Source organism: Silene latifolia, chromosome X, assembly GCF_048544455.1.
Source record: "Silene latifolia isolate original U9 population chromosome X, ASM4854445v1, whole genome shotgun sequence".
NCBI classification, from domain to species: domain Eukaryota; kingdom Viridiplantae; phylum Streptophyta; class Magnoliopsida; order Caryophyllales; family Caryophyllaceae; genus Silene; species Silene latifolia.
Window position 1 is genome coordinate 310,085,956 of NC_133537.1, and position 16,918 is coordinate 310,102,873.

Here is a 16,918-nt window from a genome sequence, read left to right on the forward strand (position 1 = left end):
CCATACCTCATACTTTAGTTTTTGAACCAAACACCCCCTTAGAAGTTTGGATTGGAGCTTGGAGGTGATGTTGATACTTGATAATAAGCACTTTAAGTTGCAGGGTTGAAGGTGGTTCTGTGACGAACCCATGAGAGAATGAGGTTTGCGGGTTTTATTTAGAACTTTGGGTTGGAGCTTGGAGGTGAGGTTGATACTTGATAATAAATACCTAAAGTTTCAGGGTTGAAGGTGGTTCTTAGTTTGAAGAGGCGCAAGGCGCACGGAGGCGCGAAGTGGCTGAGGTGATAAGGCGCAAAGTGCCAAGGGAATGCGCGCGCCTTTTGGAAGTGAGATGCCCTAATTGTAGTAACAAATTTGCATTTTCTAAATAAATTTTTTGGGCAACAACACCTTTTTAAGGAGTTCTCGGGTGGCGAACATATAAAGAAGTAGAAGTTGGAAATTATGGAAAAACAAAGGGCTTAATTATAGAAAAAGATATGGAGAGTGCTGCTAGTGAGTCTTGTTAAGTGACCCTTTTCAAAAAGGCGCACCTAGAATGCACGCCGGCGTTCTAGAATGTGCCTGATCCAAGGCGCGCCTTAGGCACACTTTTTTAAACTAAGAGGTGGCTGTGTGACGGGCTCATGAGAGGGACTTGCAAAGAGCTTTGAAGAATAGGGAAGTGATAAAGATTGTCAGGCTTAGGAGACGACCTAAATAAATAATCCGGATAAAAGTGATAGAAAACGGCCTGAGTCTACTTAGATTGAAGAAAGAATGACATCTAAGAGGGCTGGGGGAATGAAAGAATTTCCGTGGTTTATGAAGTTGGATTCAATTTTTATCTTGTTTCTAAATTTTTCCTTTTACTTTATTTTATCTGGTTCTCATCTTTTGTTATCTTTCCCCATATTTTGGACTCCATTACTTGGTCCCTTATTTCTGTCGCACTTGTAAATATATGAGAATTGTCCTTCAAAAACTTCACATCATATTTTTTCTTTTCTTCTTTCCACTCGTTTTTTACTTAAAAAACTTTTCCGGCTATGGTGCTTGACATAATTTTCGTATTTTTTCTAAAAAAAGATGCATTTTTGGTGGTTAGAGGACCTCAAATTACTTTGGGACTAAAGCGATGATACAGGATCCTTCACAATTAAATGCCTAGTGACTGAGTATTTTGTCCCTTTCTATTGTGTACATGATTAAAGATTGCCTTGTAACCTTGTTGAAGTTACTGAGTATACAGAGATTGATGTAGTTATGTTTCAAAATCCTAGTGTCCATTGAGAAACATTGGTTTTTGACTTGGTGGTTAACTTCTGCTGTGAAAGAGTCTATATATAGTTCAGAGTTTGAAGTTTTCGGGTGCTGATAATTGTATCTATTGCTTCAATGCTTGAACTGTTAAAATGTGCTGTGTTCTAGTTATCGTGGTTTGAAAGTTGACTTCCACGCATTTCGATAGTGATCTTTATGATTGAGAAATTGCTGCCGTGTGTGTGTATATATCTGTCAAATAGCTTGTAGATTGTCGTAGATTGTTATGATGTAGGCTAGCTTGGGTTTGTGAGAGTGTTTACTGCATTGTTTAGACTGTGAAAGTTGACAGATACACCTTCATATACTAGGTATTTGACTCTTGTTCATGGCTTCATGGTTTTGCCGTGTTAAAACCAACCCAAGGACAATGTTACGGTCACAGTGTCCATTGAGAAGCATAGAATTTGAACTTGGGGGTTTACTTGTATTTTGAAGGAATGTATGTACAGTTCAAGTTGGTGGTTCTTGAACGGTTGTATGCTTTGTTTTAGTGATTTGAGTTTTGGAGGGGTTTCAATTGTGAATTTTATGGTTTTGAAATCGAGGCCGTGAGTGTATATATCAGTCAGTTGCTTCGTATGAGGCTGTAAGGATGAAAGATACGCTTTTGGGCTAGTTTTTGCGAGTGTTCAAACTGTATTCTGAAAACTGTCTTTTGAAAATTTTTAGAAGCACTTTGTTATCATTTCCAATATTTTGTACTCCTAGTACGTTCTCCTTCGTTTTCTTCACACTTTTAAATCCGTCTACACTGTCTTTTGAAATCTTTTGCAGATTTGTACGTTTCCTCTTTTTCTTTCCACACATTCTCTATTTTGACATCTTTGACTACGTTGATGAATGTAATTTTTTTTTTCTTACTTTTTTTTTTTTTTTTTTTTAAAAAAAAATTTGGCGGTTACCTCAAGTTGTCGTTTTAGTTGATGTGTTAAGTTGAGCCAAATCATCTTGGGACTAAATTGATGCATAATCCTATAAATTGCAAAGCCCAGTGACGAACTCCTATTTAATTTTTCTCATGTACATTAAGGAGGTTCTTGTTACCAAGTTTAAAGATTGCCTTGTTGATGTTAGGTACAAGTTTGGAAAATATATAAGTTGAAAATTTTGGATAATAATTTTTGACAACTAATTTCTGTTACCTTGAATATGTACTAGTTCATATTTTTAATGTTGGGAACTTTAAAATTCCTCCACAACCTGGAAGATGAAACATGGGGGGTCACCGGAAACCTGGGCACTAGACTCGGAGCTTGGCTATGGAAGATGAAACATTTGGTTGAAGTGTATTATAAAATGATTGATCATGTGGAAGACAATGATCAGGATTTGGTAAACTTCTACATGGACAGTAAATTATGTGATTTACGGTACTCAATTTGTCTCAATTTTACTCTCGGGTACCATTAACTCGCTGAATTGATAGTCCGTGCTTAATGATTTACCATAAAATCACTAATAGTTATGATCTGACATACTATAAAACTGCCTTGTAATAAAACGTGGAATTGTGATGACAGGGAAAAATAATATTCCGTATTAACAATAATAAATTGAAAACAGAGCGGGAATACAAGAGCATAATAACGTCTTGCTTGAGACAGTGGTATTTCTTAACTAAGAATTTGTGTAAAATAATCAAATTGAAGGATATGGCACTTGATCATAGTCCTTAATGAATAAGGCAAGCATGGAGACACCTAGGATTACCCACTGTAACGAAAGACATGATCAATAGAGGCCAAAGGGACACCAATTGCCCTGCCTTCAACACTTCCCATGCTATCAAAGTAAATACAAGAGTAACATTACGCTAAATATTATGACTGCCAACCAAACATTGTAATTGTTGCGTAGATTTAGTACTTGATCCTGATTGTGAGGATAACCAAGATGTATGGGAGGTTCATATTCGCGTTGAATAATACGATTCTGAATTTCAGTCATTCGTTGTTCAATTTCCACCAGATGTTTGAGTAAAATCTGCAATCCTACGTTGAAGATCATCTTCCATTATGAATGGAAGATTTTTCGATTGGGTTTATTTTTAAGCAATGGGAAACTATGGATGGCATTTGGGCTTCTGAGCAAAACAGGCTCGAGTGCTCGACCAACCTGCGTTAATTCAATTCGATTCCATTCAATCCGATCTTATCTGTATCCTATCAGAATAACATGAATATAACCAAATATCCATCGTAACTTAAACCCAATATTAACATGCTCGAAAGCAAGTATTGCAAATCATAACCCGAAACGACAATCTCAACTCAAATCCAAAGCAAAATTGGCCTATAACCTCACCAGAACTAATGCCAGATATGCCTGAAGAAACCATTTTCAAGTTTTATACTTGACCCAAATATGCTGAATGAGAATATAAAAGGTCTCTCCCCTACGCCTTCATCATAGCACCTTCTTGGTTTTGATCTTGAAGCTTACAATTTGAAATAAACAAAAACCAGCATCGAATTCAACGAGCAGGGCCAAAATACGCAGAAAACATGAAACTATTAGAGCTTAGGGTCTTAAAATGATGCCAAGTTTTGGGCAGCTTCTGTTATCATTTAGAAATATGGTGCCAACTAAAAATTGTTGAAGAAACCAAACCAGCAATGAGTGAGGACCAGATCGGCGGTACAATGGAGACTGGAGAGGAAGATACACTAGTGATAATCACAAATACATGGTGGCCGAGCAAACAATGCAATGTGCTCGCTAATGCATGAACTAGAGTTTGACTTCAAATTAGAGGGGTCTTGAAGACATAACAACAATCGTTTCTTCATCTTCGACTTTTCCTAATCATATTGTCATCAATAAAGCACGAGTCTAAACTTTTTCGACTAAGTCCGCTATAACATAATCTCTTAGATCCGGATATAAACTCATTAATGTGCTGTTTTCACTGAAACTAATAGAGAGTACCTTAGAAAGATTCTTGTAATTAAGTAGCTGCCTCACACATTCCCTAGAAAACAATAACATCTTGCAAGGTCATATTCCAAACTGGTTAGTACAAGCAACATAGCCTTCAATTATATCAGCACGAAATCCACAAGATTAGTACAATAATTCATGGGTTAGATAGAAATCACAAAACATTATGTAATCCATATGCTGTATGAGTTATCAGCTAGATTTTCGACATGGAGAAATCCTAGTCATATTAGAGTAACATCTCATATAAGGCAGGAAATCATTTACACAGTTATGCTCATTAAATACATTTAAAAAAGACCATCTCATACAAGACTCACTGGCTCGGAAAAGTAGGTGACTTGCATTTGTAATTAAATGGAGATAACAGATGCAATCATATTAACAAGGTGAGGGTAGGACCATTCTCTAAACCAAGTTCCATAAGTAATAATACTACATAATCTCTTATAGCAGAAGCACACCGTTCATTTCAAAATGGTACAAAGAGTTTCTATTCAGAATCAAATACAACCCTACCAACAGACTTCATGCGAAGGGTGCGGTTTCTATATTACTACAATCAGTACAATACCTTATAGTCAATAACATGAAGACAAAGGGATAAACGATGGGATGTAATCTACACGACACTGGCTAAATCAGCGTCTGTTAGGGTCACTTCTACTTCTGAACATAATAATAAAGGCCGCAAATCTTTGCGCACATGTACACCGAGGATCAACCATATAACATACACCATCTAGTCCTAACCCATTTTCTTTAGGGCTTTTACCTTGTCTAAAACCCTCTGGAGCTTAGCCATTCGATTTAAAAAAATCATCCTTGGAGACTCAGAAATACAACTGAAACTAGCTTCTCCTACTCTCTTGTTGGCATCCATTGGACTTTGTCTAGGACTCATATCATCAATTGTAATATCAACTTTCGCAGTGAGCCCAACCGTTGTACATTGAATCTCCCTAGCGTCTTCTGCATTGTTTCTTACTTCTTGCAAAGACTCATTATCTCCAGCAGAAGATATAGGGCTACCTAAATCAATTACTTGGCACCTATTACTACTATCTGCTTCTCCTCTTTTGGAACACTGAGATCCGAACAACAGTGACAGTGTTAGGTGATCATCAGGATCATCTTCAACTTCTTTCCCTTTATCTATGGGAGAGAAATGAGATGAAACATTAGTATCATTGCTCTTGGTTTTGCAGTTAACATGACACAGAGATCCTTTTGACCTCTTAAAGCTAGGTAGATCACAAAGATCATCTAATGCCGGCCTTTTGCCTATTGGATCAAAACCAGGCGGCACCTCTAATTCTTTAATTTCCTTTTTAATTTTCAGCATTGCGGTCAAATCCATTGCTTCCTTCGGGCTTCCCTGAAAAGGACAGCTAACGTTTTCCTTCTTTATTTTAGATCTCTTCCACCACTCAAGGTACTCCACTGTAACATCCGCTTCAAAAAGCCTTGATGGCACATACAATCTGATATCTAAGATAGGCCTATCATAATCGGTACAGGCTATCATACTGCTGTCAGCGAGGCAAGGGAGTACACAAGGGATATCTTGGTCAAGACCGAATTGCATTGACACACGATGGGGGAGATATTTCTCAACACAACCCTTTTCCAATCCAACCAATTCACTAGTCCTTATACATCTAGCATAGGACTCGAGATCAAAACCAACCCCAAAACCAGCAGACACCCACCCAGCCTTTTCAGGATATAGGTTAGCACTAAACGACCAATTGTTCAAGGGTGTCGAATAAGGTCGCCAAAGGAAACTCTCAGCAGCAGAATCAACAGTTTCAACTACATCATCATTCTTCACAATGCTCACCTTGTTCCACCTTTCTAGTCTAACTCCACCCGTAATACGATTAGGTTTGGGACTCAAATCAGGAAACCGTTCCCAAATCCAAGCCTGTAACAACTGCATAGGTGCCCAAAGTTTAACACTGGACACATCTTTACCCTCATGATCACCTACACTTCTCAAAGATTCAATCTTTTCCTTCATTAACCTTAAATCTCTATAAATACTAGCCAAAACAGCAGGTGCAAGAGCAATTTCAGTTCCTTTAGCTAAAAGTACAGCAATTGCCAGAACACTCTTGTTGATAGTACCAAGATCATCAGCAGGAAGAACATACCTTGATAACCAAAGAGACAAGAACGCTTCGTGCTCGATTTTGCTACCTTTTTCCATCCAAATTTCCATCCATTGTTGCTGAGTTGCTTTCTTTTGCTTCGACCTAATCATCTGAGACCTTACTGTGAGCAACTTCTCCTCAATTTCAAGCAATTCTTTTGAACACAAGTCTTTCAAAACAGAATCCCCTGTTATAGAATAACCACCCAAAACCCTAATGTCCTCCAAAGTTATACTAACTTCACCCCATGGCAACACAAAAGAGCTCGTTTCCGAACACCATTTTTCAGCTAAAACAAACAAAGAATCACAACATTTTGGAATTTGAAGTTTAGAAGCCATAATCGGTTCGAAAACCGAAGCTTTTCTCCAAGTTTGTTCATGTAAAGCTCGCATTTTTTCAACCCAGGAGTTCCAATTCTTCAATGGTGCGGTTATCCAACCATTAAAATGCACTTTTGATTTGAGTACTGGAGAAATGGATTTTGTAGGGAGATGATTTATAGGAGGAAGTGTAAAAAGGGTTTGGGGAAATGAGGGTTTTAGAAAATGGGCAGTTCTTGAAAAGGGTTTTCCACCACAAGGTGACACCATTGAAGCCAATTTCTCCTCTATTAAGCTTTCTTCTTTGGATGAAGATGCCATTCTTGTTGTTGATCACAGTTCAGAAAAGAGAGAATATTAACATTTTGATTCTTAAATGTGGGGGGAAAGTAGGAGATGAAAAGTTTTATAGTACAAGGGAAGATACCCAGAAAAGTACATGGGATGGAAAAGTGTTTTGTTTATTCTAAGCAACACAAAATTAAAGTTTACTGAGGAACATCATTGCAACAGTTGAAGTACAATTTTGTTTTGTTCTGCATTTGTTATTGGTCAAATAAGTAGAATAAGTAAATATGACAAGTCATGTACTTTGTATGAGTAAGGATCCATTACTTATTAAATATTAATGGCTCTATACCAAAAAAAAAAAAAAAAAAAAAAATATTAATGGCTCGGATTATAAATTAATTTGGGAATGAAAAGGTAAATAAACGAGGTTGGAATATATATATATATATATATATATATATATATATATATATATATATATATATATATATATATATATATATATATATATAGTATTAGGATCAAATGAGTCCCTCCTTAAGTGTGAGTCCATAAGTTCTCTTTAGAGCCCTTGGATGAGGGAAAAGGATGGTTGAGATTTACACACAAAAAAAGGAGATTAAAGCTAATTAAACCACTCTCTCACTACCCATACTAATTAATTCTAATTAATCACTAATTCAATATATATACATTTTCCTCCCACCTACTTATCTGAAAGATGATACTCATACACGAGGTGTATGAGTTTTTTCATACACGACCAATGAAAATGCGCCACATTGGCAAACTAGAGTTAACTTGTAGAGGTTAGAATAAGGTTAGATTAGTAATTTAACATATTGGGTTAATAAGTTAACTATAGTAGTTAACCGTTTTTATGGAAGTTTTTCAATTTGTTTTGACTTTCTTTAATTTCTTTTAATTACTTAAATTTATGTTATTATTTATATTTTTTTTGTTATTTAGCTTTTATAATTATGAAAATCGGTTTTTTAAAAACAATAAAATAAAATAGATAAAAATTGAATTCAATTAATCAAACCTAATTTAATTTAGTAATCAAATTGATGAAAACCCTAATTCCCAATTTCGTATTCAATAATCAAATTGAATTCAAATTTTCGATTTCATTTATCAAATTGATGAAAACCCTAATTGTAAATTTCGATTTCATATAATTGATGAACCCTAATTGTAATCGTCAAAATTCAATTAATCAACTGTAATTGAAAATTTCCAATTCATATAATTGATGAACCCTAATGCAATAAACCCAAATTGAATTCAATTAATCAAACCCTAATTTAATTTATTAATCAAACTGATGAATACCCTAATTCCCAATTTCGATTTCAATAATCAAATCGCATTCCAATTTTCGATTTCATTTATCAAATTGTTGAAAACCCTAATTGTAAATTTCGATTTCATATAATTGATGAACCCTAATTGTAATCGTCAAAATTCAATTAATCAACTTAATTGAAAATTTCCAATTCATATAATTGATGAACCCTAATGCAATAAACCCAAATTGATTAATCGATTCCGTAATGAAATTGTAGATAAATATTTTGCCTTAATCAAAATCAAAATGAAAATGTTTATGAAATGATTAATCGAAAAAAATGAAAAAAAAAAATCAAAATCGAAATGAAGTAACCCTAACTTGAGAAACCGAAAAAAAAAGCAAAAAAATTTGCTGGTAAGGAGATTCAAACACGGGTTGTTGCTAGTAGAGGGCTATTGTTTGCAAAGAGTGTAGTAACCATCTAACCTAGGGGTATCAGCACGTCAAAATACCCATTTCAATTCATTATATTGTTAAAAGGAAACCCTAATTCGGTTTTTAACCGTTTAATAAAGTCCACGATTTTTAAAACTTCCTTATTTAAAAAACTACCTCATTTACAAATTGACTTATTTTAAATTTTGAATTTCACATTTCCTTATTAGAAAAGATTTTTGATTGATTTGTGGAATATTTATTTAACTATTTTATCTTATTGTTGAGAGATTTTAGAAAAGATCTTTCAATATTTTATCTTATTGTTGAGAAATTTTAGAAAAGATCTTCAATATTTTTTGTGGTAGCGAATAAAGAGAATTTTTTTAAAAAAATCAATCGTTTATAAGAAATTTCACGTTTTGATGATCAAATTGCTTTAATTTGATCGAAAAAAAAAACTTACACTAAAATGGATTTTGATTTGAATGTTCCTTGGGAAGAACAAAACAATGAATCAAGTAGTGATGTCGTTATTATCGATGATGATGTTAGTAACGATGTTGCCAACCCAGACGATATTGACGATGGTCCTGCAATTGTTGAAGGAGGATGGGTTGAAAAGGTCGGAAATATGTTAAACACGGGCGGTAATGACGATTCGTTAGAAGTTAATACTCCAACCAGAGGAATGACGTTCGTGAATGGTGACGAGTTTGCTGCGTTTGCGTACCTATATGCGTATAAAAACGCCTTTCAACTTTTTTGTAGGTGTACTGAACTAGTGAAGATGTACCAGGAAAGAGGTGTCAAACGCAATGGTATGGGGAAGAAGCAACCTCGTTTCTATATGATGAAACGCATTAGATTATGTTGCACAATGGGGGCCAATCCGAACAAAACAAACGGGTTTAAAGACATTGCAAATTTTGAGAAATGCAAATTTGCAATAGAAGCATCGTTACAAAACGATTTTGTTGTCATCGGTGCGTGTTGGTTGGAACACAATCACGTTTTAAAACGTGAAAATACTCGTCACATGGTAAGTTACCGGATGTTTGACGAATATTTCAAAAGACGGGCCTTATTGAACGACGCTGCCGGTGTTTCTATTGCCAATAACTTCGAAATTCTCGTTAGAGAAGCGGGTGGGCATGAAAATTTAAAAATCAACAAGCGTGACATACGGAATTTTCTTAATCAAGAACGAAGACGTAGTAGAATTAACGGGGATGCAGCGGCTTTGGAGGCTAGATTTATACAACTTAAGGAAGTGGATCCAGATTTTTACTACGCCATTCAGACGGATTTTGAAGGCAAGCTACTAAATGTGTTTTGGGCTGACGGACGTTTTAGAGGAATGGCAAAGGCATTTGGTGATGTATTTTCTTACGATGCTACATTTTGTGTTAACAGGTGACCAAATTTACGTAATTTACTTAAGACCTTATTATTTTTTGTTAATTAATGTCGATTAAAAACCAAGTTATTTTCTTTGTTAATTAATTAATGTCGATTATTCCAAATAATTAGCTTAACTAATTCGAAATCAATAGCTTTACTAATTTTCGAAATCAGTAGTTTTGTTAATTTTCGAAATCAATAGGGTTTAGAAATTGGGCAATTCATTCTATTTAATTTCTAAATAGCTTTAGAAATTAATCAATTAGCTAGGGTTTGCTTCTTTAGAAATTATTATTGTGCTTATGATTAATTAGGGCATTTTTCGAAATTAATTAGGGCATTTTTCGAAATTATTAATTAGAAATTAATCAATAGGGTTTAGAAATTGGGCAATTTTCGAAATCAGTAGCTTAAATAATTTGATTTCGAAAATTGACTTAATTATTTCCAATTAATAATTGACTAATTTCTAATTACTAATTTCTAATTGGAAAATTGACATAATTAGCTACTGATTTCGAAAATTGACCCTAGCTAATTGACTAATTTCTAATTAATAATTTCTAAAGAAGCAAACCCTAGCTAATTGATTATTTTCGAAATAATTTTAGTAATTCGAAATAAGTAGGGCATTTTTCGAAACAATTTGTGCAAAATGCCCTTTACTCCATTTTTCGAAACAATTTGTGCAAAATGACCCTAGCTAATTGATTATTCTCGAAATAATTAAGGAATTTCGGAAACAGAATTTATTTTTATTATACTTATCTTATGTTTTAATTATAGGTACAAAATGCCCTTTACTCCATTTGTTGGCGTAAATCATCACGGCAGTTCTGTTGTGCTTGCTGCCGCTTTGATTTCACATGAAGATGCGGAAAGCTTCACTTGGGTGTTTAGGAGATGGATAGATTGTATGGGTAGAGCTCCATCGGTTATACTCACGGATCAATGCAAGGGAATTGGTAAGGCTGTGAAGGACGTATTTACTAATACTCATCACCGTTTGTGTCTGTGGCACATAATGGTTAACGCAACAAAGAACTTGGGAAGTTTTGTCAGGTATCAAGAAATTATTGTTGACCTTTGGAAAATTATTGACGATAGTGCAGATAGCGATGACTTTGAGGAGGCATGGCATCATTTTGTAGCTAAGTATGGTCTTCATGAAAATGGTTGGATCATAGACTCTTTTCAAAACCGACATTCGTGGGTGCCATTGTATTGGAGGGACATCTTTTGTGTAGGTATGTCATCTACGCAAAGAAGTGAACAGACGAACCGATTTTTCAAGACTTATGTCAATGTTGAAACTACTCTGTTTAAATTCTTTGATAGTTATCAAAATGCACTAAGATCCAAGGTCGAGGAAGAATTAAAGTTGAACTTTGCTTGTGATGAAAGACCGTCTCCTTATAATAAGACAATCATAGCTGAGGAAGTCTTCCAACGGGCTTACACATCTAACATTTTTAGTTTGGTGAAGGATGAGGTAAACGGTCTTATACACACCAACGCTGAGTCTCATTTGAACATTGGGAATTTCTCTTCGTTTAATGTAACGGATGAGGTGACAACACCGTTTTTGAAGCGTCGTGAGAAAAAGTACAATGTTACGGTCAACTTGGACTTCGGTGAGTTTAATTGTACTTGTAAACTTTTCGAGTTTAAAGGTATATTGTGCAGGCATATTATTCGTGTACTACAGCTGAAGAAAGTGCAGTTTATTCCCGACAAGTACATTTTGAATCGATGGCGAAAGGACTTGGTTCGGGGTTATGAGCACCTTCCTGTTGGGTACTACAATCCTGGTGAGTCTGAACGACTCAAGCGATCTCTTCTTTGTCACGATGAAGAACGACTACATATATAGGTGGCATTACATGATGATGAGACGTATGCCTTATATGAGGCCGAATCAGCCAAGGTGATTAAGGCATTAGAGGCGCATGTCGGCATTGAGGTACTCAACGAAATGGGAGCAGGCTCCGATGTAACAAAGGTGTGGGGCCGTAAAAGATTACAACCGAAGGAGAACAACCTACGCCACATGGTACGGAACGCACCTCCTCCTACGGAAGGCGCCTTGAGAGACCCCATTGATAAAAGAGGTGCAGGAAGAGGGTCTAGGCCTAGGCAAAAGAAAGTAAGGAGGGTTGTAAACTTCGACGAAGCAGGTCCATCGTCGCAACCAACGCCGCGGCGAAGAAGGGTCAGTACGACCACACCTCGTAACACGCAGTAGAATTAAACTAACGGTTTTTTTTTTGCTACATTTGGATACAATTTTAAGACTGTTTGTTTTACACAATTATGTGTTTTCATTTTTACATTTTGATAGTTGGTTGCACGAAATTAAAATGAATTGCACGAAATTGGGTCTGAATTTCCAAAACTGATTTGCACGAAATCAGACGATATGTAGTTCAATTGTTTACATTTTTCGAATTGACAATTTTGTGTTTTCATTGTTTTCTCACTTTATGTAGTTCAATTGTTTACATTTGCCTTGATTTGACTCAAATTGCATGAAAATTTTATTTGCATGTGAGACATAATCATTTACTTCATCTCAATACTCAACCTTTAGTTCATCTCAATACTCAACCTTATAGTCAAGCATGTGAGACGAAATTTAACAGCATTATAAGACGGAAATTAAGCACCGTACAATCCGAGTTCAATTAGCACGAAACTGGCTAATTAGCATGATTAGCACGAAACTCTGTCAAACTGTCGATAAATCAGATCGTCTATTTGCACGAAATTGCTACTAATTTGCACGATATTGGTAACTATTTGCACGAAATACTCGTTAACTTATGCTACTGTTTTCTCACATTATGTATTTCAATTGTTAACATTTGAGATGATTTGACTCAAATTGCATGTGAGACATAATCATTTTGTTAATCTCAACACTCAATCTGTAACACATGTCATATCGTGCAAATTGAACATCATTTAGGCCGGAACGATTCCAATAGCGAGTTATTGTTTGATAATGTAATTCTTATGATTATAAGACCGGAACGATTCCAATAGCGATTTCAAGAAAAATAGATACGATTCAAATAACGATTAAAAGTCCCTGAAATTAAAGGAACGAAATTAAAGTACCATCCCATTACAATAACGATTTCACCATGTCAACGATTAAACAGAATTTAACGAAATTGAACGAAATTGAACGAAATTTAGGTAAATGATCGAAATAGTACCATCCGTATACAACCAAAAAAGATACCATAAACATAAACCGTGCAATCTGATCGAAATTTAGGCAATCTGATCGAAATTTGAGTGCCATGCAAACTTAACATAAACCGTATACAACCAAAAAAGATACCATTCGATTACCCATAATTACGATTTGCATGTTTAACGAATTTAAGCGAAATTGGACCTAAAATTAAAGGAACGAAACTGTAAAAAACCGCATGATTAAAAGACGAAATAATATGATTGATTATACCATCCGACTAATCTGATTACAAGACGGAAAACCATCAGATTTAGCCGACTACAAACAATTTACAACCCTACATCCGATTCTACAACCCTTTAACATCCTATATCCCGCCATGCAAAAAAAAAAAGAGTAGTTTATACAACTTTCTACTCCAAGTAAAACATGATTACCATTGCATGCAATACCAATTTTGCAAGCAAAATGATATCCCCATCACATCTACCCTTGCATGCAATCAAAATCAAATCTATTGCATGCAATCAGTTTGGGCCGAATCAAAACCAAAATGAAAACCGATTGCATGCAATAGAATACCAGTTTTCGGCCTCATGGTTAAAACGTAAATAAAGCATAATCTAACATACGCTTTTATATAATTAAAAACCTATTTTACATCACCCGATTGTCGTACTCCCATCCACTGCCTCATGCAAGACCGTGTTTCTTTCGGAACTTGAGGTCTTGCCACTTTGCCCATGCATGGCCCCATGCCTTGCATACTGCTACGAGATTACCACGGTCCCACGAATAACAACGGGGAAAGATCTCGTGCACAACCAAATCATTGCACGAAGCAACTCGAAATTGAGGGCTATTCCCGTTGGTAGAACTAATGGATATAGTAGACGGAATATCTTTAATGGATTTGGGTAAAGGAGGACGATAAGGGGCAGGACAGTAAATTGCCCAATTACGTTCTCCTTGGTTAGCCATGGATTCCTATAAGATAATTTTGTGTAAAAAAAAAAATTAGGGTTAAGGGGAGGGTTTTTAGAGGGAAGGCAGTTTGAAGGAGATGAAGATTAATAGTGGGAAAGGAGGAAGTTGAAGGGGGGTGTCGTTCCTTTTATAAAAGATTTTTACCAAATTTTTTAACTTTTTTTTTTCCCTTTTTACGTTAAAAACCCTTTGTTTCTTTGTATGTTCAACTTTTTTAACTTTTTTTTTTTTCCTTTTTCGTTCAAAACCTTTTGTTTTTCTTTTTGGTTAATAAAAATTAATAATATACATTGTACCAAAAATAACTAAAAAAAAAAAAATAAGCTAAAATATTTTTACATGAAATAGAGATATTAAACTATGATCGGTATAAGTAAGCTTATTTTCACATTTTTTCGTGATATAGTTAAACTAAGATATGATCGGTATCGCTATGTACATTAAAATCAAATCGTAGTTATAATGATCGGAATTAAATTGAACCCTAAACCCTAAACCCTAATTACATAAAATGTCGATAGTAAGCTACAATCGGAACTAGTTAGTACCCAATTACATAAAATGTCGATAATAAGCTACAATCGGAACTATTTAGTACCTAATTACATAAAATGTCGATAATAAGCTACAATCGGAACTATTTAGTACCCAATTACATAAAATGTCGATAGTAAGCTACAATCGGAACTAGTTAGTACCTATTACATAAAATGTCGATAATAAGCTACAATCGGAACTATTTAGTACCTAATTACATAAAATGTCGATAGTAAGCTACAATCGGAACTATTTAGTACCTAATTACATAAAATGTCGATAGTAAGCTATAATCGGAACTACTTACTACCTAATTACATAAAATGTCGATAGTAAGCTACAATCGGAACTAGTTAGTACCCAATTACATAAAATGTCGATAATAAGCTACAATCGGAACTATTTAGTACCTAATTACATAAAATGTCGATAGTAAGCTACAATCGGAACAAGTTAGTACCTAATTACATAAAATGTCGATACTAAGCTACAATCGGAACTATTTAGTACCTAATTACATAAAATGTCGATAGTAAGCTACAATCGGAACTATTTAGTACCTAATTACATAAAATGTCGATAGTAAGCTACAATCGGAACTGGTTAGTACCTAATTACATAAAATGTCGATAGTAAGCTACAATCGGAACTAGTTAGTACCTAATTACATAAAATGTCGATATTTAGGAGGGTTGTAAACTTAGAAACCCTAAACCCTATATTCTAAACCCTAAACCCTATATTCTAAACCCTAAACCATATATTCTAAACCCTAAACCCTATATTCTAAACCCTAAACCCTATATTCTAAAACCCTAAACCCTATATTCAGTTTTGCGCCAATTACCCGAAATAATTCAAAATTTCTAACTTAGTTTAAATTTCAATTATTCATTTTGCGCCAATTAAAATAAATTTTGATGAAAAAAAAATTGCTTTTATGGGGAATCGAACACGGGTGACCTATGAATGCATGACTAGTACAAACCAGTTGAGCAAGGGGTATCAGCACGATTACTAAACAATTAATTTTCAATATATACTAAAACAATTTTAAGGTTATTGAAATAGTAACATATATTTTCCTTTTTAATTTCATTCACGCAATATTCTATCTCCCTTTTAACTTGATTCACACAATATTATATTATCTTATATATAATTATTAAATTCTAATTATTTCTATCATATCGACTTTTAATATTTTTTTTAATAATATTCAATTTCAATATCCTAAATAATAGGATCAACGTGATTTGGTGGGAAATAATGGCGGGAAAAAAAGGAGGGAAAATTTTGGAGGGAAACATTTCAATTGGACCCTATATAAATAACCCTAATTGCTAGATGTTACCTCCATTCCCAAATCAAATTCATAACAAACATAAAACTCGTTCCATTAAATCAAAATTTTTTAACCTACTGTCATGGCTAATCAAATTCAATATCAAATGTTAAATAGAGAGATTGTGATGGAAAGGAAGGCTCATGCTAGGGATTTGTTGGAGACAAGGATGTTTGAAAAGGAAATGTTAGACGTTGTCAAAGACAAAAGTAAAATTGAGGATGCTATAGCCCGTGCTCGGTGTAAAACCATAGAATACATATATGAAGAAGAGTTCAATGCCAAATATTCGGCGATCCTACCCGATGAACACCTGAAATGGCGCCAAGTGGGGCAACGTGAGTACCTACCAATGCCGGTTCCCGATGATGTACTCGTTCGGGTTGAAGGAGGGGACGATAATTTTGATGCCCCTACTACTCCCCCTCCAACGAGTCCTCAATGGAGGTCGAGAGGAAGATATGGTTTGGTTGGAAACAGCATAAGGCGCCTACAATTCTAGTGCTTAGTTGATTTTTAGCATTTTGTTTTATAATTTTCAAGTCTGATTACCACGGTTTTTAGTTTCAATTTACATTTCTTGTAATCGTTTCATTTTATTTCAATAAATTATATCTTATTTAGTTATATTCTTTTGCATTATTGGTTTTTTATTTTTACAAACCCTAATGACCAGTTCTGGTTTAGAGTAAC

At 34.8% G+C, this 16,918-nt stretch overlaps 1 protein-coding gene across 1 annotated transcript; it reads left to right on the forward strand.

Moving 5' to 3' along the window:
• Nucleotides 1-9,219: 9,219 nt before the first annotated feature.
• Nucleotides 9,220-12,024, forward strand: LOC141620505 (protein FAR1-RELATED SEQUENCE 5-like). Its single transcript, XM_074437358.1, has 2 exons — nucleotides 9,220-10,163; nucleotides 10,938-12,024. Exons 1-2 carry the CDS (start codon nucleotides 9,220-9,222, stop codon nucleotides 12,022-12,024), a joined length of 2,031 nt encoding a protein of 676 aa, XP_074293459.1.
• Nucleotides 12,025-16,918: the final 4,894 nt, after the last annotated feature.

What these genes read in the sequence shown, in the direction of transcription:
- LOC141620505 (XM_074437358.1), top strand. Translation starts at nt 9,220, where the DNA reads ATGGATTTTGATTTGAATGTTCCTTGGGAAGAACAAAACAATGAATCA. An exon ending in GCTACATTTTGTGTTAACAG is followed by an intron (nt 10,164 to 10,937) that starts GTGACCAAATTT and finishes TTTTAATTATAG; the next exon opens with GTACAAAATGCCCTTTACTC.